At 43.4% G+C, this 23337-nt stretch overlaps 1 protein-coding gene across 2 annotated transcripts; it reads right to left on the minus strand.

Annotated features, from left to right (window-relative positions):
• Positions 1-116: 116 nt before the first annotated feature.
• On the minus strand, positions 117-16761 carry LOC143292654 (uncharacterized). 2 transcript variants are annotated; one of them, XM_076603147.1, is made up of 7 exons: positions 16625-16761; positions 15908-16507; positions 11404-11597; positions 7445-7571; positions 4758-4925; positions 3892-4143; positions 117-2406 (listed from the first exon to the last, which is right to left on the minus strand). In XM_076603147.1, exons 3-7 carry the CDS (start codon positions 11589-11591, stop codon positions 1573-1575), a joined length of 1569 nt encoding a protein of 522 aa, XP_076459262.1. In that variant the 5' UTR covers positions 11592-11597; positions 15908-16507; positions 16625-16761; the 3' UTR covers positions 117-1572. The 2 variants fall into 2 exon arrangements, with proteins under 2 accessions (XP_076459262.1, XP_076459263.1); XM_076603148.1 differs by having other exon boundaries at positions 15908-16433; positions 16625-16690.
• Between the last annotated feature and the right edge of the window lie 6576 nt (positions 16762-23337).

A 23337-nucleotide genomic window follows, 5' to 3' on the forward strand; every position in this document is an offset into this window, starting at 1 on the left:
TAGAGGGGTAGGATGGAGGAAGGTTGGGTGGAGGGGTAGGAAGGAGAAAGGTTGGGTGGAGGGGTAGGAAGGAGGAAGGTTGGGTGGAGGGGTAGGAAGGAGAAAGGTTGGGTGGAGGGGTAGGAAGGAGGAAGGTTGGGTGGAGGGGTAGGAAGGAGAAAGGTTGGGTGGAGGGGTAGGAAGGAGGAAGGTTGGGTGGAGGGGTAGGGAGGAGAAAGGTTGGGTGGAGGGGTAGGAAGGAGAAAGGTTGGGTGGAGGGGCTGGGAGGAGAAAGGTTGGGTGGAGGGGTAGGGAGGAGAAAGGCGGGTGGAGGGAGCAGAAATGAGTGGAGGACGGGAAAGAAAACAAGGACAAAAAGAAAAAATCAAACCCAGACCTATCGATAAGTACAGCTAGGAGATCCCACTCAGACTGAGGGGACATCACTCACGACTGGATTTGTGTTGTGTTGTGTTGTAATTTTATTACTTTTTGCTATAACAAACTTCAGTCACGTAGAATCCAAACCGATAAGAACGAAAGCAAACAAACAAAAAACAAACCTTCTAATGCTAGAGAAACCAAAAAGGCATCGAAGCTGCATCAAGAATGGCTCCCACATCACGTTGAAAACCTCGCTCTTATCGCAGCACCCTCTCCTTCGACAGACAGACTGGAAGAAAAGACATCATCATATGCATGTCAGTGCCATATCTCGCTATCGTAGAAGAGCACAGCGATGATTCAAAATAAGATCCCCAATACGAGCCATGCTTGAAGAAAGATTCCCCAAAAGGGCATGAGAACAGCTTTACACAGGTGTTGTCAGTCACAAAATAATAGCAAGCAGATGAATTGCAAATTGGCATTAACTGCTCTAACTACACAGCCAAAACAGAAGCGCTGATCCACGCTCCAAACATCAGCAGCAGACAAGGATGGCCAGGTCATCTTCTGACTGATGCCAGCCAAATCAGAGCTTGAGCTTCCAACAAGCTGCTGCGACTTGGGATAGCACTGAGCAGCATCAAGTACCTCAGGGTGGCACTGTAATGGATTCCCCCCCACACCATGGAATATATGGAAATGAACAAGCAGACAAAATTGCAAGCTGGGTACGTGTACAGAAGATGATCAAGAAATAAATTCAGGAACATAATATACAGATATGAAGACAACGACTGAATCTCACTTCAAAACAACACAGCAACAAGACATCTACCACGGGCTGTACAAACTCAAGACCAGGTCACCATCTTTGGCCTGTAGACAGGACACAATCAATGAAACAGCCAGACGCACAAATGCTTCCGTATTTGTGCTGCCCCCTCTGTGCCCGTGCGGAGAGGCAGAGCAGACCACCAAAACATATCCTCCAGGACTGCACGGACCTCAGAGGTCTGAGGGAGGAGATCTAGCCGACACCCACTACCCTTCAAGACAAGCTGCATGACCTGGCCCGTGGGAAACAATCCAGAAAACCATTCACGCCAACTTGAAGGCTGATCTTCAAATGAAAACAGCAAACGAGAAGATGACTGGTTCAACAACCATATCCATCTGCATACTCAGAGCCGAAAAAATGCCAGGGATTCAAAATTTAAAGTTGATGATGGTAATTTTTTTGGATTGTCCTTTCTCAGCAGGGGGGTCTTCTCTTTTTCCTTCCTCAGCGGGGCGTCCCTTCTTCCCAAGAGATTCTTCACTTTGACCAGAGTCGTCCTGGTGAGCAAGGGTTTCATTCCTGTCAGGGTCGTCCTGGTGAGCAAGGGTTTCATTCCTGTTAGTGTCGTCCTGGTGAGCAATGGGTTCATTCCTGTCAGGGTCGTCCTGGTGAGCGAGGGGTTCATTCCTGTCAGTGTCGTCCTGATTAAGAGATTCATTCCAGCCAAAGTCGTCCTGCAGACCCGAAACAAAGGCATGGTTGTCGACGCCCTCCTCCACACCATCTTCAGCAGCTCCCGTCTCTGTCGTGGCAGGGCCGCCGTGGCTCACACGCCTGCCGCGCTTCTTCCCCTTGGCTATGGTCCTGGCCGGGGTGGCCGGCCCCTCGATGGCCTTCTGCAGATCGCCTTCGTCCAGGCTGAGGGGGTCAGGATCGAAGATGTGTTGGTGGTCTTTCTCCTCACGCCTCTTCCTCAGGTCCCCCGGCGGCAGATCGGCTCCAGAACTCTGGTGTTCCGGGGCGGGGATGACCTTCATGAAGTCGAAATTAGGATGGAGGTGAGGGAGTTCTTTCTCCTCGTCACCGTCTTCCTGGGGGCGACGGCGGCTGGAAGGACAGCAGATCTTGATGAGGAGCAGGAAGATTTTGTATACAAGCAAGAGGATGACAAGGACGTTCTTGCAGGTGAAGAACAGCAGGCTGTAGGTGAGCAGCTTGTAGCGGATCATGGTGTATAGACGCACGCCCAGGAATGGCCCGTCCTGCAACACCACACAACATTCTTGTCCAGGTGACCGTCCTCCTCACACACCCCCACCCCTGACGGGCACAACAGCCCATCCGAGTGGTTAAAGCGTTGGACTTTCAATCTGAGGGTTCCGGGCTCGATTCCAGGTCATGACGCCCTGTGGGTAAAGGGTCGAAATTTATTTTCCCGATCTCCCAGGTCAACATATGTGCAAACCTGCTACGATCTGAACATCCTTTGTGTGTAAACGCACGCAGAAGATCAAATACGCACGGTAAAGATCGTTAATATATGTCAACGTCCGGTGGGTTATGGAAACAAGAACATTCTTGGCATGCACCCCTCCCCCCTCCCAGAAAACGGAGTACGACTGCCTACATGGCGGGGGCAAAAACGGTCATACACGTAAAAGCCTACCCGTGTATGCGAGTGAACGTGTGAGTCCCAGACCGCGAGCAAGGTGAGAAGCCATCAACACCATGTCTGTGTGCCTCTCTGTTCCCCCTTTCTCGCTCGCCCTTTGTGCTTTACCCCTACCACCACATCAACAAAAAACCCTATTCCCACAACTCCTTGTCCCACTCCACCCTACACCCCCGTACCTACTACCCCTCCCACCACACCCTCCCCCTCCAAACCAACAAATCACCCTACACCTCACCCACTCCCCATCCCACCCCATGCCCACCCTACACACCAATCCACCCAACACTCCCCCTCCACTCCCCACCCCACCCAAACCTTACCCTCAAAACCAACAATCCATCCTAAACCTGCCACCCCATTCCCAGTCCCACCCCACCCTCACCTTCCAAACCAGCAATCCACCCTACAACATCCCCTCACTCCCTGTCCCTCCCCACCCTCACCCATCAAACCAACAATTCACCCCACACTCCTCACCCCATTCCACGTCCCACCCCACTCTCACCGTCCAAATCAACAATCCACCCTACACCCCCACCCCCACCCCCAATACCCGTCCCGCCCCACCCCACCCTCCAAACCAACTATCCACCCTACAACTCCCACCACTACCCGTCCCACCCCACCCCACCGTCCAAACCAACAACCCACCCTACACCCCCACCCCTTCTCATTGCCCTTTCTACCCCACCCTCACCCTCCAAAACAACAATTCACCCTACATCCCTCCACCACTCCCCGTCCCAACCCACCATCACCCTTCAAACCAACAACCCACCCTACACCCTCCCTACCCTCCATTACTCGTCTCACCTCACCTTTACCCTCAAAATCAACAATCCACCCTACACACCATTCCCTGTCCCACCCCACCATCAAAACCAACACCCCACCCTACACCCACCACCACTCTCCACCCAACTCCCCGTCCAACCCAACCCTCACTTCCAAACCAAAACTCCACCCTACCTACACCCGCCCAACTACTCTTTGTCCATCAGCCCCCCCCCCCCCGAACCAAGCCCCCCCCCGCCTCCAGACTCCCTCCCCCCGAGCCCCCATCTCCTCCCACCTGCATCAGCAGGGACAGCACCGTTGCCAACAGCTCCACCCGCAGCACGGACACGCGGTGCTCGCGCTCCTCCAGGTGGTAGCTCCTCACGGAGAGGCTCGTGCGCAGGCCGCGCGCGCGCCGAGGTCGGTGGCTCGTGACGAAGGTCAAGGTGAACTGAAGGACGCTGAGGGACCACACGCCCAGGATGAGGTAGATGAGGACCGTGTTCTGGCGGATGTTGGAGTCCTCGTCGAACAGGGAGAACAGCTCCTGCCAAGGTGAAAAGAACGACGATGATGATGATGGTGTTGATTTGATGATGATGATGTTGATGATGATGATCATGACGATGTTGGTGATGATTTGATGATGATGATGATGATCATGATTTGATGATGATGATGCCAGCGAAGACGACAGTGATAAGGACATGATGATGATGATGATGATGATGATGATGGTGATGATACAAGCGATGATTTGTGCTGTATTCTGCCTCACTTGCCTCTCCAATCTCCACCCTCTCTCACACCCATCCACCATCGTACCATCAGAAAAAGTCATCACCCAAACAACCCCCCTCCCCCGCCCCCCGACCCCCAAAGCCCTGCCATCCACACCCTCACCTACATACTCTGCCGTTCCTTTACTCCTCCAGTCCACATGACACTGATGTCTGAGAAAATGCCGGTGGATAAGAAGAAAAAAAAATCCATCTGGGTCAACTCTTCCCTCCACCCTTTCCTCCCTACCTCCCAACCCCACCCCCACTCGCACCCCGCATCTGTCCTTTCCACCCATCCCCCACACCCTAATCCTCTCCAGCTCTCACTCCTCCTCCCCCATCCCCTTCCCCTTCATCTCCCCCCATCCCACGGACGGACCATGATGTCGGAGGCGATGCCGATGAAGCCGAAGAGCAGCTGGGTCAGCTGCTCCCTGCCCACCTCCCCGCGAGGCATCATCCAGCGGCCCAGAATCATCAGGTAGAGCATCATCTCCTCCACCACCAGCACCCACGTGTTGGGGCTCAGCCGCAATGGGATCTCCACCTGGGGGGTGGGGGTGGGGGTGGGGAGGGGTGGGGGTGCGAGGGTGGGAGAGACAAGACAGCAGAGGTTTCTCGCAACACACACACACACACACACACACACACACACACACACACACACACACACACACACACACAGAGATTCAAACAACAATAATAATAATAGTAAATACTACTATTGCTACTGCTACTACTACTGACCACTACTACTACCACAATCACCCCTACTACTAATGATAATAATGATAATCAACACACCATCATCATCAGTATGAAAAAATTGATTAAGGGATCACAGTCACACACTCACACCCACCCACACACCCACCCATGCATGCACATACTCATCCCCAAACACACACACCTTTATGCACATACATATATGCACATATGCACACATGCATGCATGTGTCTACATGTACAAACATATATGTATACATATGCATACATAAACATACTTAGGTATCAAATCATATTGTTGTACAAAACAAATCATATTGTAGTACATTAGCAGATATTGAAAAAGAAAAAGGAAAAAAAATCAATATTGAAAGGCATGAAGTAAAGGGGGTAATTAAGACTGTCAAATTAATCACCACACAGAATACAGGAAAGAGGCCTGACTGAAATGAGAAATAAATAAAGAGAACCGAGAAACATAGTTATATCACTGTACATATACAACAGTGATGACAGTTCTGATGCTGATGTGGCAGACAATAACATCCAATCAATGGCGTGCATGTAATACATGAAAATCACAAAAAGGCTGAAAATTAGATGAAACACTTTAGTGTATGTAAAGAAACAGACAACGCATACATTTCACAAAAAGGGCATGGTGTTTTTAAGCTGGCTATATTTGTTTGGGGGGCCTATTGTTTGTGGAGCAGAAGTTTTCGTGCCCTTGATTTGAAGGATGATAATGAATCGCACGTCTTGATGAACGTAGAAAGAGAGTTCCAAACAGATGGTCCAAAAAATGCAAAGCCAGATTTGTACAAGTCAATGCGCACACGAGGCAGAATATAATTATCTGAATCGTAACGCTCTGTTGCCCTTTGAACAAATTCATTGAGATACGGTGGTGACATGTGGTTGTGTACTTTGAACATGAGGACAATTCTATTGTAGTCGAATTGCTTGTACAGAGGTAATATTTCCAGTTTTGTTAATTTCTCATCTGTTGATAGTGAGTGGTCAGGTAGAATAAGCTTAGCTGCTCGTCTATGTAATGAGTTAATTGTTTTTAGCTGGTTGTGACTGGCATTGCTCCAGACTGTAGATGCATAATTGATATGAGAAAGACAATGTGCCCCGAAGAATAATTTTCGGGATGGAACATCGACATAATATCTAAGTTTACTGAGTAAGAACAGATTGCGAGCTAACTGTTCGCAGACATGGTCAATATGAGCTTGCCAGTTGAGTTCTTTATCAATTATTACCCCAAGAACGCGGTGCTCACAAACTTGTTCAACCAAGTTCTTGTGTAACTCATATTTTAAAGTGAGAGGCTTATGTTGGTGTTTCTGTCTGGATGTCAGTGCCATACTTTTTGTCTTACATGGGTTAAGTTCCATGTGATTTTGTTAACACCAGCCTGAGATGTCATTTATTCCCTGTTGTAGCGATGGTTGTACAAGATCGATGTTAGCATCACTACAATGAAGAGAACTATCATCAGCGAATAGATCGCAGATGACGTTGCAAGGTGATATGTGCATCGACAGGTCGTTTATATAGATGCAAAAGAGTAGAGGTCCAAGAATAGAGCCTTGCGGTACACCACGATCTACATGACCTTCAGAAGAACACGTGCCATTTAAGTAAACACGCTGTGTTCTGTTTTCCAGGTAAGACCGGAAGAATGAGACAGCTGACTGGTTTTGAGTATACTCATTTAATTTGTTCATCAGTATTTCGTGATCCACAGATCAAAGGCCTTCTTGAAATCGAGGAAAACTGTTCCGGTGATTTTGTAATGATTGATTGCAGATAACCACGCGTCACAAAGTCGGATTAAGGCTGGTGTGACAGAAGTGATAACGGCAAAAGCCGGACTGTCGGTGATGAAAGAGGTTGCATTGCTCCATGTGTTTCATAAGGTGTTTGTGGACGTGCTTTTCGAGAGGCTTGGAAACAACGGTAGTAGGGATATTGGTCTAAAGTTGTTGAGATCTGTAATATCTTTAGACACACACACACACACACACACACACACACACACACACACAGAGGGAGAGAGACAGACAGACAGAGAGAGCATATGCGGTGTAGTGCATATGGTTTTGACGCCTCCTTGAGAAAACTTAAACTGTAACTGTGTGGGGCGAATGTGCAAGACCATGCACGAGATACTTTTGCAATCGTGAATTCGTCATGTTTCTGTCTTGTCTTGTCTTGTCTTGACTCGACTTGTCTTCACAGACAGAGAGAGAGAGAGAGAGAGAGAGAGAGAGAGAGAGAGAGAGAGAAACAAACAGCCAGCCAGACAGGCAGGCAGACAGCGAAACACACCCCGTTGATAGTGACGTCATCCACCAGCGAGAAGTTCCCGTTCTGGAAGACCTGAGTCTTATGGACCTCAAGCAGCCAGATTCCAGGCAGGGTGGCACACAGGTAGAAAAAGAAACATACTGAGAACCTGTCAGACAGATGTGCACGGACATCTTTCTTTCTCTCTTCATATATATATATATATATATATATATATATATATATATATATATATATATATATACATAAGGATATCCAGATAGAAATAGAAGTACATGTCTGGATACATATATACATATATATATATATATATTATATATATATATATATGTGTGTGTGTGTGTGTGTGTGTGTGTGTGTGTGTGTGTGTGTGTTTATGAGAGAGCATATGTGATGTGTACATAGACAATTGAAAGAACATTTAGAATATGATAACTTTACGTAGAAGAAGACATCATGTATGGTCAGAAAGATGACGTAAAAATAACATACGTCATCTGTTATCAGTGTAGTTTGTGACCAAGCTGCCGGGTGGCAGCGAAAATTAAGATTTTATTGTTTTTGTTTAACAAAATAGGTGTTGTTTTTCAACAGAATATATATATAGATAGATAGACAGATAGATAGATAGATAGATAGTCCATGTTTTTTCCGAGTTTTGGAAAAAGAAACACTGAATACTAGCACTTCATCCATGAGAAGACTGAATAAGTAATTCAATCAAGTATTACGGATGTGCTGTTGGATATCTTTAATCATCAAATTCAGAAAAAATTATCTTGAGAAAACACCATATTTTATGTCGAAGAAAAAAAATTGCGAACATGTTCAGTTCAAATTCACAAACGAGATATTGTGATGGAAGTCATCACATCGAAGTAGACGTTTTCTTTCGTGTGGCCCAACACTTTCTTGAGAGAGTCAATTTCGATATATTATGTGTGGTTGCACGAGGCGCATGGGGCGCTTGAGTGAACATTTATTTTTCTTATACGGATGTTCAGGTGAAAGCTCAGGCAGATGCGTGCTCTCTGGCACAACTTGTTTGTCACCGAACCTGTGCGGCCGTTCTGCTTAGAGCCACAGAGAACTTTAGCTCTGTGACCCTAGTGCTCAGGTGAGAGTGGAAAAAAAAACAACAACTTAGAATATTTCTGGTGTTTATTTTAATTCATTGCTATAGCGTCGATGGAGTAATTTGGATAAGTGTATTTGTTTGTGCATTCGATAGTCGTTTTGCTTTTTGGTCTAAAAAAAAACCAAACCCAACTCGATGTTATCATATTATCGTACTGTTTCTAAACTTGGCAGTAAGATTCCTTTTTGTCAAAGTGTGTATGATATCATTGCTACTGTGACAGGGAGAAAAGAATATTAACATTTTTACCCGTCCACTCTTCGATGTTGAAGTCAACTAAAATCTACCGAAATGGGTATACCGGCTTGTGACGAAGTTGTGCACGATCTCTGGTTCGACATTCTTATATTATAATTAACATTTTTACCCGTCGGCAGTACAAAACATACTTGAGAAAGTCCCAAACGGGTGAAAATGTTAATTATATATATATATGTTTGTCGACTATAGTAGAGGATTTTAAAACGAACTTGTCGAGATTAGAAAGGTGTCTAAAAAGGGATGCCTTTTTGGGCATTCCATGCACCTAGTAAGGGGCTTGGAAAGAATGGGGGATACGCAAAGTGAAAGGAAAAAATCGCACCCACGGGTAATTTCGAAGTTACCCGTCTGTGGTACAAAACATACATGAAAACGATTAAGACGGGAGTGTGTATATATACACAAGTTTGTGTCAGTACTCGTAATGAAACATGTCTTGATTCTAAACGCCGGTATGTCCGAGTTTGTGGGGCATTCCATGCATCAAGCAATGGGCTTGACTCGAATAGAAAAATTCGTAAAGAATTCGGGAAGTTCGTCGCTGTCATATCTCCAGGAGCGGACATGCGCGAACGGGACGTCGTATAGAGCAGTTCGATCGAAAGCGGTCAGTGTACGCGATCGCCAGGTTATTTAAAGTGAAGACGGAATGAACTGTACCATGCTTCGCGAGAGAATGAAAATAGTGGGGGACGAGACAATAGGTGCCGATCCACAGATCCACAGATGGCCATTCTTTCCGTACGCACACAGTTGTTCTTGTTACGTTCGGAACCCATCAGTTGTCTAGTCCTCCACTCTTGTTTTCATCCTCCCGCTGAAACACGGTGCAGTTCATTCTGTCTTCACTTCAAGTACAAGATTGTCAGTGCACAGTTACCTCTTTCCTACGTCCCCTTCGTGCACATCCACTTCGGCAGACAGGACAGGTCGTGCATGTACAATCACAACATTCCTTCAACATGTGTCTGGCAACTGTGTACAGTGACAGCTTCATTCCGTGTTTGCCAGTGTGTCCGTATAGTTGCCGGGGCTCAGGCTGACTTCATTCCGTGACTTATGATGTTGTGCGTGCCAGTGTACACTCACAAGTTCTTTCCGTGATAATGTGTGTAGGGTTGACAACTTCATGGTTCCGGGATTGTGTGTGTAGGCACTGACACCTGACTTCATTTCGTGGTTTGGTGCGCCGACGGTGTACACAGACAATTTCATTCCATCAAAGTGTGTGTGGGGCTCTGCGCAAAACATGTGGATTCATGTACTACATCGGTAAGTACAATCGCAAACCCTTGTGTCGTCGTGCACTGTCGTTTTCAGCCTCGCGCGAAGGACTCCACACTTCATTCCGTTTACAGTTTCGAAGTGCACAACTCAATACCCCCGGCAAAGCAGCACTCCATTTTTAGACACCTTTCTAATGTGGACAAATTCCTTTTAAAATCCTCTTCTATAGTCGACAAACTTATATATATATATCTAATTAACATTTTTACCCGTTTTGGAGTTTTTCACGTATGTTTTGTACTGCCGACGGGTGAAAATGTTAATTATAATATAAGAATGTCGAACCAGAGATGGTGGACACGTTCGTCAGAAACAGGTATACCCATTTGGGTAGATTTTATTTCTGACTTCAACATCGAAGACTGGACGGGTAAAAATGTTAATATTGCCAAAATATTTTACTTGCACTTGATTAATTTACCTAATCTTTGTATCATTATTAGAATGATTTCCACTCGACTTTCTTCTTAAGACTTAACGTGGCGATAGCCTTGAGATGGCCTTAGTGGTCGGCGAGGCGCTAAGCACCATAATTTGATTTGATTTGATTCTTCGTAACGCTTGAATAATGTGATATAAATCTGTCATATGTAATTACTGGCGCTTGCTTGGAAAACATAAGAATGGATGTCTTTACAGTTACATATCAGGAGGTGCGACACACACACACACACACACACACACACATATGTGTGTGTGTGTTTCACTGCCAGCAGTTACGTACCTTCTTGCCCAAGTATTTCAAAGAGAATAATAATTCTGCAGATGATTTTTGTAAAGTTATTTCTGACGAGATTCTTATGGTCGAACTTTCACAGGCATTAGTTCATAGCCCTAGTTCTACATTCCTTCAATGCACTTCAGAATTGTGTTAATGGTTTCTGATTATTATCATTATTATTATTGAATTGTTACTGTTAAATGTAATTGCATGTTAGTTATACCACCTTCCTCCCCCCATGCCCCCCTCCCCCCCCCTTTTTTTTTTAACGTCTAATATCACTGATAGTGAAAAGACGCTAAACTAAAGAACGAACACACATGTGCGCGCGCACACACACACATACACACAGAAGCCATCACCCCCCAAAAAAACAACAACAAAAAACAAAACAAAAAAACCCCACAAAAAACACAAACCAACCCCAAAAAACAACAAACACAACAACCAAACAACACACAGCAGCACAACTCACAACAGACAACAAATCCCAACCCCAACCCCAACAACTAAACACAACCCCACAACACACAACCGCCGACAACAACAACAACGACAGCCACCACCACCCACTGTTTCCACTCGATGCCGTCCTTCCTGAAGACAGTGAACACCCCCTCCAGAAGGAAGGGCACAATGGCCACGGCCAGCATCCAGTACTCGTCCGTCCAGGCCTCGGTCACCCGCCACACCACCAGCAGGAAGTGCAGCAGCAGGACGGCCCGCACAAAGGTGGCCTGTACTTGCTTCATGGACACCATCCTGCCCTGCCACACAGGGTGGACACAAGGTTTACATGGTAGAGGTCTCAGTGTAGGTTTAAAGTACACAGTTGCAGACCAAACAAAGGTTAATGTAGGTTTAAAGTACAGAATGGACACCATCCTGCCCACTCTGGGCGCAGGGTGGGCACAAGGTTTACATGGTAGAGGTCACGCATTTAGGTTTCACTTACACAAGGTGCAGACTGTATACAAGGAGGGTAGAGCAGGTCACAGGTGTAGGTTTAAAGTACACATGGGTGCAGAATGGACAGAGGTTAAGAGGATGTCACATGTGTAGGTTTAAAGTACACATGGGTGCAAAATGTACGGAGGTTAAGAGGTCACAGGTGTAGGTTTAAAGTACAGATGGGTGCAAAATGGACAGAGGTTAAGAGGAGGTCACAGGTGTAGGTTTAAAATACACACGGGTGCAGAATGGACAGAGGTTAAGAGGAGGTCACAGGTGTAGGTTTAAAATACACACGGGTGCAGAATGGACAGAGGTTAAGAGGTCACAGGTGTAGGTTTAAAGTACACACGGGTGCAGAATGGACAGAGGTTAAGAGGAGGTCACAGGTGTAGGTTTAAAATACACACGGGTGCAGAATGGACAGAGGTTAAGAGGTCACAGGTGTAGGTTTAAAGTACACACGGGTGCAGAATGGACAGATGTTTAAAAGGTGACAGGTGTAGGTTTAAAGTACCTGGACACCATCCTGCCCGCTCTGAACACAGGGTGGACACACGGTTTACATGGTAGAGGAGGTCACACATTTAGATTTGAAGTACACAGGTGCAGCACAGTGGACACACGGTGGGTAGAGGAGGCCACATATGTAGATTTAATGCACACAGGTGCACAATGGACTCGGCTTAAGAGATCTTAGATGTAGGTTTAATGCACATAGGTGCAGACTGAACACAGGGTAATGTAGGTTTCAAGCACACAGCTGCAAACTGTACACAAGATAGGTAGAGGGGGTCTCAGATGTAGGTTTAATGTACACAGATGCAGAATGGACACAAGGGTAACATACATTTGAATTACATAAGTGCAGAATGTGCACAAGGTATGTGGGGGAGGTCTCAGATGTAGGTTTAAAGTACACAAGTGCAGACTGAACACAGGGTAATGTAGGTTTAAATTACCTAGGTGCAGACTGTGCACAAGGTATGTGGAGGAGTTCACAAATGTAGGTTTAAAGTATGCAGGTGCAGACTGTACACAAGAGGTAGATGAGTCGCAGATGTAGGTTTAAGGTGCAGAATGGACAGAGGTGAAGAGGTCTCAGGTGTAAGTTCAATGTACACAGTTGCAGACCAAACAAGGGTTAATGTAGGTTTAATGTACAGAGTGGACACCATCCTGCCCACTCTGGACACAGGGTGGACACACGGTTTACATGGTAGAGGTCACACATTTAGGTTTCCATTACACAAGGTGCAGACTGTACACAAGGTAGGTAGAGCAGGTCACAGATGTAGGTTGAAAGTAGGTACAAGTGGAGAATGGACAGAGGTTCAGAGGTCACATGTGTAGGTTTAAAGTACACAGGTGCAGAGTGGACACGGGTAGAGGATATCACGTATGAAGATTTAAACACACAGGAAGGAGATTCTCTACATGTATCAGAAACGAGCAAGCAAACAACGTAAAAGAAAACCTTGCCAAGAAAATGCTTGGTAGGTTGTCATGTGTGAAGCTTTCTTGGGAAGCCCATGATGCATAAATGATTGTATGTAATGGTTGTTTGCCCCAAATGACAACAACAACAATCCTAAGTTGTGAGTGTAAAACAATGTGTGGTCCAACGTACGTCAAAAGTCTGACAATCCACAGACTGCTTAAAACTCGGTTCAGAAGGAATGATATAGTTTGCTGCATTGTTCTTTCAAGTCAGTCAGCTGCAGTATCGTGACATACCATGGTTACTTATAAACTTAACATATGTCTGGAGTTATGTTCCTCGGTGTCACTGATCTAACCAGTCACAGGACACATTACTGTATGTACTGCCTATGTCAAAGGCTAGTAACAGTGCTTCAGAAGCAAACAATTTTTGTTTCCAAATGATACGTGGTACAAAAGTCATTGACTTCCGACAATAAGTGGCCCCAGGACAGTATTTGTATTTCTCTTATTTTTTTGTCACAACATATTTCTCACCAGGGAGAGCGCGTCGCTACACTGACAGCGCCACTCATTAAAAAAAAAAAAAAATCCTGCGTGCAATTTTGTATTTTCCTATCGAAGCGGATTTTTTTTTTTATTTTTATTTTTTTTACAGAATTTTGCCAGGGACAACCCTTTTGTTGCCGTGGGTTCTTTTACGTGCGCTAAGTGCATGCTGCACACGGGACCTCGGTTTATCGTCTCATCCATATGACTAACGTCCAGACCACCACTCAAGGTCTAGTGGAGGGGGAGGAAATACCGGCGACTGAGCCCTGATTCGAACCAGCGCGCTCAGATTCTCTGCTTCCAAGGCGGATGCGTTACCTCTAGGCCTTCACTGCACAGGTGCACGGTGAAATGGTGGTAACAAGTCAGTCTGGGAATCGAGAAAATCTGAGCGTGAAGAAATGAGTCCCAATCTCGTCAGTATTTTCTTCTCGCTCAATCCGCTGGACTTTGAGTGGTACTCTGAGCACGAGTCAGTCACTCGGATGAAACTATGAACCGAGATCCCGTGTGTGATCTGCACCTTGCGCACGTAAAAGAACCCACGGCAACAAAAGGGTTGGAATTCTGTAGAAAAGTCCGCTTTATGAGGAAAACAAAAAGCAAGTACATTTGCAGGCATTTAAAAAAAATGGGTGGCGCTGTACTGTGGCGATGTGCTGTCCCTGTGGAGAGCTGCTGGAACCTCAGAGATAAATCTGCTGTGACAATTAGTACACTACACTACACTACACTACACTACACTACACTACACTACACTACACTACACTACACCACACCACACCACACCACACTAAACTACTACACCACAATGCAATACACTACACTATACCACACAGCACCACAATTCAATAAAATGCAATGCAACACCATATTCGCGGCTGATGTGGTGAAATCACACATTAGATTGTTTTCACCGCTTACATTGTTCTTTTATTGTTCTTTTTCGTGGGCAGATGGGTGGGTTGGGGGAAGGGAGTCACAGATCTAGTGATGCATAACAGCTCGTGATTCAAAGGTTAAAAAAAAAAAGACATTAGCTGAGAGAATTCAACCAACGGGTCCTCTTCCATGTTAAGGTCAGGGTACTGGGTACAGTGATAAAAAGTTAAATTTGTTTGAATAAATATAAGGATCAACATAGAATAGAACAGAATATGTCGAAAACCATACACAAACACATATACAGTAGAAATAACTTACATACACGTGCATATCAATATAAAAACTTGTGCATACTCACGCATGCACGCACTGCACACACACACAAGCACGCACACACACACACACGTTTGAACAGAACCTGTATATTACATGTGGACGGTGCTGATGACTAGATATTCAGGTACATGGTTGTTTGTTGCACAATTTTATTGATCACACTGGATTTGACCGAGAGACAGGGCATTGACTGCTTTGGGGAAAAAGCTATTGGCGAAGCGAGTGGTTTTCGTCATTATACTTCTGTACCGTCGACCAGAGGGGAGCTGGATGTGATTCGTCTTGGCTGATTGATTTTGCTTTTTTGAGTAGCTGCTTGTACTATGTGTCTTCTAGAGAAGGTAGATCAGCCCCGGTAATCTTGGTGGCAGTTTTTACGATTCTGTTCAGGGCTGCAACTTCTGCCTTGGAAATGTTTCCGTTCCAAACAGTAATAGCAAAGGTTAGCACACTTTCAATGACTGCTCGGTAGAAATCAACCATGATTTCTTTTTTAATTCCGAACTTTTTGAGGCGCCGAAGAAAATGCAGGCGCTGTTGTGCTTTCTTAACAATTTTTTCCGTATTTTCCTCCCATTTCAAATCGTTGTAAATAATCAGTCCGAGAAATTTAAAGTCGTTGATGATCTCTCAGGCTACTTGATTGTCTTCAATGACAAGTGGTAAGGGGTCAGATCTGGTCTTCCTGAAATCTAGAATTAATTCTTTGATTTTTTATACGTTGAGTTCTAAGTTGTTTTGATCACACCAGCTGACAAGTTCATGTCAGCAACAAAAAACAAACAAACAAAAACCCACAAAAAACAAAATAAAACAACTAAAACCACACACACAACAACAACAACAACAAACAAAGCAAAAAACAACAACTAGCAAACAAGCAAACAGAAAAAAAGAATTCTCCACTTACTTATAAGTTTTTGAGGATCAGGCCAGCTTTTGAGGAGGAAAAATCCACAAATCACTGATTTCTGCAAATCCACAGACACTGACTTAGTATACACCAGGGGAAAAATAACCCACCAATAATCACTCGTTTCCTGGAAAAACAACAACCGCTTTCCACTTGATTAATAAAGCAGTGCTTTGTGAATGACAGCGTCCATCAAAATAACTCTTCTTCCATCCACAAGCGCCGGAAAGAGTTTGCTTTCACACTTGGATATCGAGAAGAGCGTCTGTTAAAAACAGCTGTTATGAACGTTAAAGTTTAAAGGGAAAAGTCGAAGTTAAAGACACTGATTTCCAACACAGTTTGTCCTCGGATTTCCGCACAGTTCTCAAGGAAAATATAATCGCGAACTTTCTGTTCCGCATCCCATTCACTGAGAGCGCGAAATTACATATAATTGTCTCTTTTTTCCAAACCTCTCTTTCCCTGTCTGTTTCTGTCTCTGTCTCCTCCTCTTGTCAAATCCGTCGTCAACAGACGGCCCCTGGGCAAAATGAGAGCGAGTCAGAAAAGTAGCCTCCTTTTATATAGAGGTGTGGTCAACCAACCGCAGCAACCCTGAACAGCCACAAACGTTTGCCGCTCGAGTGGAAGCCAGAGAAGCGAGCAACTAGTTTTCCTTCGACAGTAACACGACAACGATCATTCCCCTCCACCCCGCACAATCTTTCTTACCTTTGCGGCCTAAACTTCCAACACACTGTGTACGCGTTTCGCACGAAAAGTGGGAGGAGACAAAAGCTGCAAAGAAAAAAAACCCACAAAAAAAGACACGGAGTCTTCAGGCCAAGCGAGGACCAGGAAGTAGTTTCCAAAGTTCTCAGTGCCCACCCTCTTCCCACTGCACGGCGCCAGTACGTGGTGTCTGCAACACGACCTACCATCACGCCACCCGGACTAAAAATAGCGACAGTGGGAATTACAGAGTACAAAGTTCAACTACCACAACACACACACACACACACACACACACACATAGATAGATATGCGGAGGTGGTTGTCACCTCACTTGGGGAGGGGGCGTCGATCTCCTTTCTGTCACACTATTTTGATATCCTATCCTTCGTTGCCATAACATTTTTGATAAAATCTTTTCCATAACAATATTTTGACGAATTCACTGTTTTTAGTGCTAAATCATTCTGATCAATTCTCCCTTTTGTCACACTATTTGATGAAAATCATTTATGTCACAACAATTTGAGTTACCCTTTATGCCACAACAATTATTTTAAGGATTGCACCGTGTTTGTCATAATATTGTGATGAATCCCACTTTTGTAATGCGGTCACAATATTTTGATGTATTCTCCCTTTTTTTGTCACAACATATTGATTAATTCTCCCTTTCTGTCACAATATTTTGATGAATTCTTCCTGTTTTATCACACCAATTTCATGAATTCTCCCTTGTTTCGTCGGAATACTTTGATGAAGTCCACTTCCCTTCAAACGAAAGTGTTTGTGTAATGCAAGCTTTGTCATCAGTCACGTATAGGTGGAGAATTCGTCATTCTTAAAGGATAAAGTTTTAAGTTTTGCTTCCAGATAAATGGCCTGCCGAACATCAATATTCTTCTGCTTTTTTTTTCACCACGTTATAGTCCCAGAATATAAATTCTCCCCAATCACGTTGCCAGAATGCCATCGTTATAACTGTCGTCTGCTGTGAAGCAATCACAGGGTAGGCTCTCAAGGCCAGGCATGCGCATTGGGATCATACGGTGGTCAGGCGTCTGCCTTTTAATTTTTTAAACTTTCTTTATATTAACGCATATGTAGTGTTGTTTGTGTGAATCATTCCGCACACTTCGACGCCTTGAAACTGACAGTTTGCGAGAAGACTGAAACTGTTACCTCCGATTTCAGTGATGGTCTTCGGTACAATCTGAAACAAACCACGAAAACGTCGCAAAGAATATCTCCTACACTTAATATACTTATTATTATGCATAAGTGCACATGGGCGCGGGTTCGTTCACAAGCGAGCACACATGATTGCACGCCATACGCGTGAAAAATACATATCACACACGGATGCGCACGCGCGAACACACACATACACAGAGAGATACAGCAACAGACACAGATATAACACACACAGATTCACACATACACACACTCACACACACTCGCACACATACGCACGCACGCACGCACGCACGCACGCACACACACACACACACACACACACACACACTTTATGAAAATAAGGGATTCATGTGGAAAATGAGGATTTGAGGGTAAGAGGAGAGAAAAAAAGTGAATGAGAAAGAGAGTGAAAGAGAGAAAGAGAGAAATGAATGAATGAACGAATGGATCTTTATTTTCCAAAGGTGAAGACATTAGCACTTTGGCCGACTTACACATGTACCGTTGTTCTAAGAGACACGCAAACATATACGCATATAAATGTTGTTATACTAAATACATGTACAATGTACAACACTACGTCAAACTGAGAGACACAACTTCACTCACATATGTACGAAACAGAAGTGAGTAATACGACACACTACACACTACACCACACACACACACACACACACATACACACACACACACACACTAACAAACACACCAAGGAAAAAACAGCAACAATAAAACCCAGGCATGATTGCTACACATGATTCGAGTGAAATTAACACAGAAAAGTAACGATAGAATTTATAACACATATGTAAGAGACATAAGATACAGCTACAGACACAAATATAACACACACAGATACACACATACACACACTCACACACACTCGCACACATACGCACGCACGCACGCACGCACAAACGTACACACACACACACACACAATAAGGGGACGGGTAATTGGGATATGGATAGATGGACACATTATGTGGGGGAGGGAGATAAAGAAAGAGAGAGAGAGAGACAGAGCACACACACACACACACACACACACACACACACACACAAACACACACACACACACACACACACACACACACACACACACACACACAGAGAGAGAAAGCAAATGGTTGATTGTACATCGGCCTTTTTCAAACACATCGGAAGGGGGCTGTTGTGGGGAAGGGGGGGGGGGCAGGGTCTGGTGCGGTCAGGGGTCGGGGGGTGGTGTCGGAGGGGTACAAACTGGATAAACATATCAATAACAAGAACATTGTTATAATATAAACTTGCGTACTGGCAAATCTCGACAGAATAAGACAAGCTGATTAAAAGTCGAAGGGGATGTTTGGGTTATCACTGATTGTCGTTCAGCCAGCAAAACTTCAAGGGTTGACAAACTTCTTAAACGATCACACACACACACACACACACACACACACACACACACACACACACACACACACACACACACACACACACACACACACACACACACACACACACACACGTTAATTAACAACAGCAACAAAAACAACAACAACAATAATAATAATAATAAACGTGTTTATAGTGTACATTTGACATTTCGTAGCATATTAACATCATGTTTGAAGTGTCATCTTACACATTCACCAACATCACAATCATATATAAGGTATGAAATTAATGTAGAAAGCTTCATTTCAGCAATCACCATTGATATATGAGATCTTTTCTTGATCCCATGAGATATAAATTGAGACATATTTCGCCTATGTGGTTCATAGTCTGCTTGGAGCAATATGCAAATGGGAACCTTCTTTGAGTCTTTTAGAAAATTTATTCTTAAATCTGTATGCACTGGGCATTCAAACAGAAAATGCAATTTATTTTCGGTTTTTGATATACAAAAGGGGCAGCATCTTTTCGGGTTCGAATTGCTATAACGATGAATATTATTATTGAGAAGAAGTACACCAAGTCTGATCTGAGAGAGAGAGCAACTCTAAAGCAGTAAATACCAACATTCATTATGTATTTTTTCTCTCTCAAAGACAACCTTAAATGATCGATAATGTGAATATGTCTCTCTATCTCGAATAGTCCCGGACCATTCCTGAATAAATATGTCGACCAGCCACACAATACCGAAACCAGTTTGACATAAAATTTATCTTATTTGTGTAACCCAGCAGTTCTTTCCATTTTCATTTAAATACCGTAACATGTCGCAAGCTTGTCGTGGTAACCGTTGCTGATCCATTTCCAGAAGTTAACACCAGTACTGAAGGCAGCTTATGCACGAGTTCACGTACAATGGATAACGTCCCAGTTCGCCATACACCATCTTGTTGGGTATGTGCACAGGAACCCCTAAAAATCTTTTGCATGCCATGATATGAACCTTTTCGATATGATCCAATCGTTGCATTTCCCATATTTCAGAGTAATATTGGTTTTATTTTCGTATTAAAAAAACCAACAAAAAACTTCGAGTGGTACGCCTTCATAAAACCATTTTTCTCTTTTACCCAAGAATCCGCCTTTGCGAAAGACCATAATTTTTGTTTAGTTTTTATTTACACTAAGTTTCATGGTTTCACAGCAAACCTTTAGACAGTTTAACTGTGTGTGCAGACCTGAAGGAGTGGATGAGAGCACAACATCGTCGGCAAAAAGTAATATAAACAATTCCATAATTCCAGGAAGCATTTGAACACCATGTTTTCCATTTCTTGGTATATGATCTGTTAAAAAGAGAAAATAAGTTGGGGCTTAATACACATCCTTGACGAACACCAACAGGACAGGCAAAACAATCTGAGAGTTTATCCTTACACATGGCATTAAAGAATCATACATCGCCCGAAGTGAACATGAAAACTTTCCTTTTATTCCATTTTTTTAATGCATTCTGACAGTCTATCATGTCAAACAGAGTCAAATGCTTTCTTAAAACCCACAAAAGCAACATATAGTTTTTTTTTCACCTTTTTTGAATAGACTATTCTGGATAGAGAGTAAGAATGTGATCTATAGTAGAATGGTGTTTTCGAAAACCAGCTTGACATTCAGAGATTAGCCTAGCCTATTATCTTCTAGCTATAAATATAACCTTGAATTCAACACAGTTGTGCAACATTTGGATATGATAGTAAACAGGGACACCCCTCTGAAGTTATCTGCATCTTCTATATCACCTTTTTATGGATTGATTATAACAACAGCTTTTACCCATTCCTGTGGATACTTACCCTTACTAAATATAGTATCAAATAGTTTTGTTATGAAGGAAATAATTTTCTCCTCATCTAATTTCAACATTTCTGCACTTACACCATCAAGACTACTTGTTTTGCCCGTTTTTAGTTTTTTCATGGCAGGTTTCACTTCCTCTTCTTTAATAACTGTACTTATGATGTGTTCTGGCTCTTCAAACCGATCAAACTCGGGAAGTTCATGATTGAAGTCATCAGTATTATTTCCAAAAACATTCTTAAAATGTTCATACCATTCATCAATCGTGACATTGTTGCTAACGTTTCGTTATTTTTTGCACATCCCATACTTTTTATTTCTTGCCAAAATAGTTTTGTATGTAATGAATTTGAGCTGAGAAAAGCGGCCTTATCTCTATGAAAATCACGTTTCTTCTTCTTCTTTTTTTCAAACGTTTAAATAACCTTTTTGCTTGAAGATATTCTTCTCTACCGCCCGCATCCCTTGATTTTCGAAAAATGTTTTATTTTTCTTCTGGTATTTTTCTTTGCTTTTTTACATTCGTCATCAAACCATTCCGAGTGTCGTTTTGCTCTGCCAGAATAACATTTAGCAACCATACAACTACCAGCATTATTTAAACATTTGACAAACATGGTTAAAGCTTCACTGGTATCATGTACCAGAGTGTCACTTGCTGCTTGCAGCATATTCTGAATATATCTACTTTTCCATTTACGGATAAACTCTACCTCTTTCTTTATTTTCCATACATTTTTCCTGATCATTCCAGAATTCTTTGCTGATTCCTTCTTTTCTTCTTTTATATTATCACTTTCTTCCAGCAAACATGTCAAAACTACCGGCAAGTGATCAGACTATGACACATTATGAACATCCAGTGAAACAACATTGACACTAACATAAAGATCATTAGAAATAATGAAATAATCTACTACACTGCATCCCGAACTGGATATATAAATAAAACTTCTATTAAAACCTTTCTCCTCAATCCATTTAAAGTGATGCAATCAAACATGCTACATAATTCTAGCAATTGATCACCAAAAGCATTGTGGTAGTCATCACGCGATTCACGGGGAAAATCACTGTGTGCGCACCCGTGAACTTGAAAATCGGTGTCCACATAGCAGTAGTTAGCGCTGGAAGTTCTGGCATTGAAGTCACCAAACAAAAAAACATAAAAATCATTATACATGTCTTGTAACTGAAGATAACAACCTTCCAGCAACTATATACCATATCCATCTAGATGTGTCCTCCAGTAGTTTGAATCATGTGGGGGAATAATTATAAGAACATATACACATAACATCTTTATCGGTTCCGGATACAGTTTTACTAAACTTTAATAACTATAGTGTTTTCCGTAGTGACTCGAATGTGCTTGATATATGGAGAAAATATTTTCCTGATCATGACAATAACTCCACCTGAATACCTACCATGGCGTGACAATTTAGAAGCCTTGGAAGTGAATAAAAGAAAGAAAGTTGTTGAATAGGTCAGATTCAAATTCTGCAGCAACGAATGTTTCTGTTAAACAAATAACATCATGCGATTGAATATATTCAATGAAATCATTATGTTCCAGTTTTTGGAGCAAGCCGTTTACATTGTAATTGAGAAATTTTAATTTTATTTTGGTGCTTGGGATGTTCATTTTGTTAACACATGCAGAGTTGTTTAATTGTTCATCAACTGAGTTCACTCTAATGGCCCGGCCGATGTCCTATTTATCTTGGACACTTTTTGTCCGTGATTTATCTCCCCTTGTCTCTCTTGTCTGCCCACCCCACTGCCATCTCTTCACCCCATTCGTCTCAGTGTGTCAACAATGCTCGACTGACTACTCGATCTTCGTGTCTGGGACATGCAATGTATGTCGTGCTTGTGCTGTTGTCTTTTTCCGTGCATTCCGTGCTGGCCTGAGAGAGAGAGAGAGAGAGAGAGAGAGAGAAGATATGTAAAGATTAATTTTGTCAGAGCGAAAAAAAAAAAAAAGAAAAAAAGAGAAGAAAAATGAAAAGTGTGGCTGTTTCACAATTCGTAATACATGCGAGTACATAGAATCGTAGACATGACCAGAATGGGGTTTGTATTCGTTGCTTTATGTCCACTGTAAGGAGAACACATTCAGATCTTCGAAAACAAAATTCTGTGGCGTGATACATTATCAAGTGATTGACGCATTTCGACATAGTTTGTAAGGATTGTCAATGACAATGTTATACCAGATTTTAGGTCTGGCTTTCGGCACACATGTACTGTCCAAGGTTCTCCTTGAGTGTT

Source organism: Babylonia areolata, chromosome 18 (assembly GCF_041734735.1).
Source record: "Babylonia areolata isolate BAREFJ2019XMU chromosome 18, ASM4173473v1, whole genome shotgun sequence".
Classification (NCBI taxonomy): Eukaryota; Metazoa; Mollusca; class Gastropoda; order Neogastropoda; family Buccinidae; genus Babylonia; species Babylonia areolata.

Excerpts from the sequence above, each read along its gene's own strand:
- LOC143292654 (XM_076603147.1), bottom strand. The coding sequence starts at position 11,591 with ATGGTGTCCATGAAGCAAGTACAGGCCACCTTTGTGCGGGCCGTCCTG. Across the intron at positions 4,926-7,444 it reads ATGACGTCACTATCAACGGG|GTGGAGATCCCATTGCGGCT; the intron begins GTGTGTTTCGCT and ends CCCACCCCCCAG. Across the intron at positions 2,407-3,891 it reads TGCTGTCCCTGCTGATGCAG|GACGGGCCATTCCTGGGCGT; the intron begins GTGGGAGGAGAT and ends GTGGTGTTGCAG.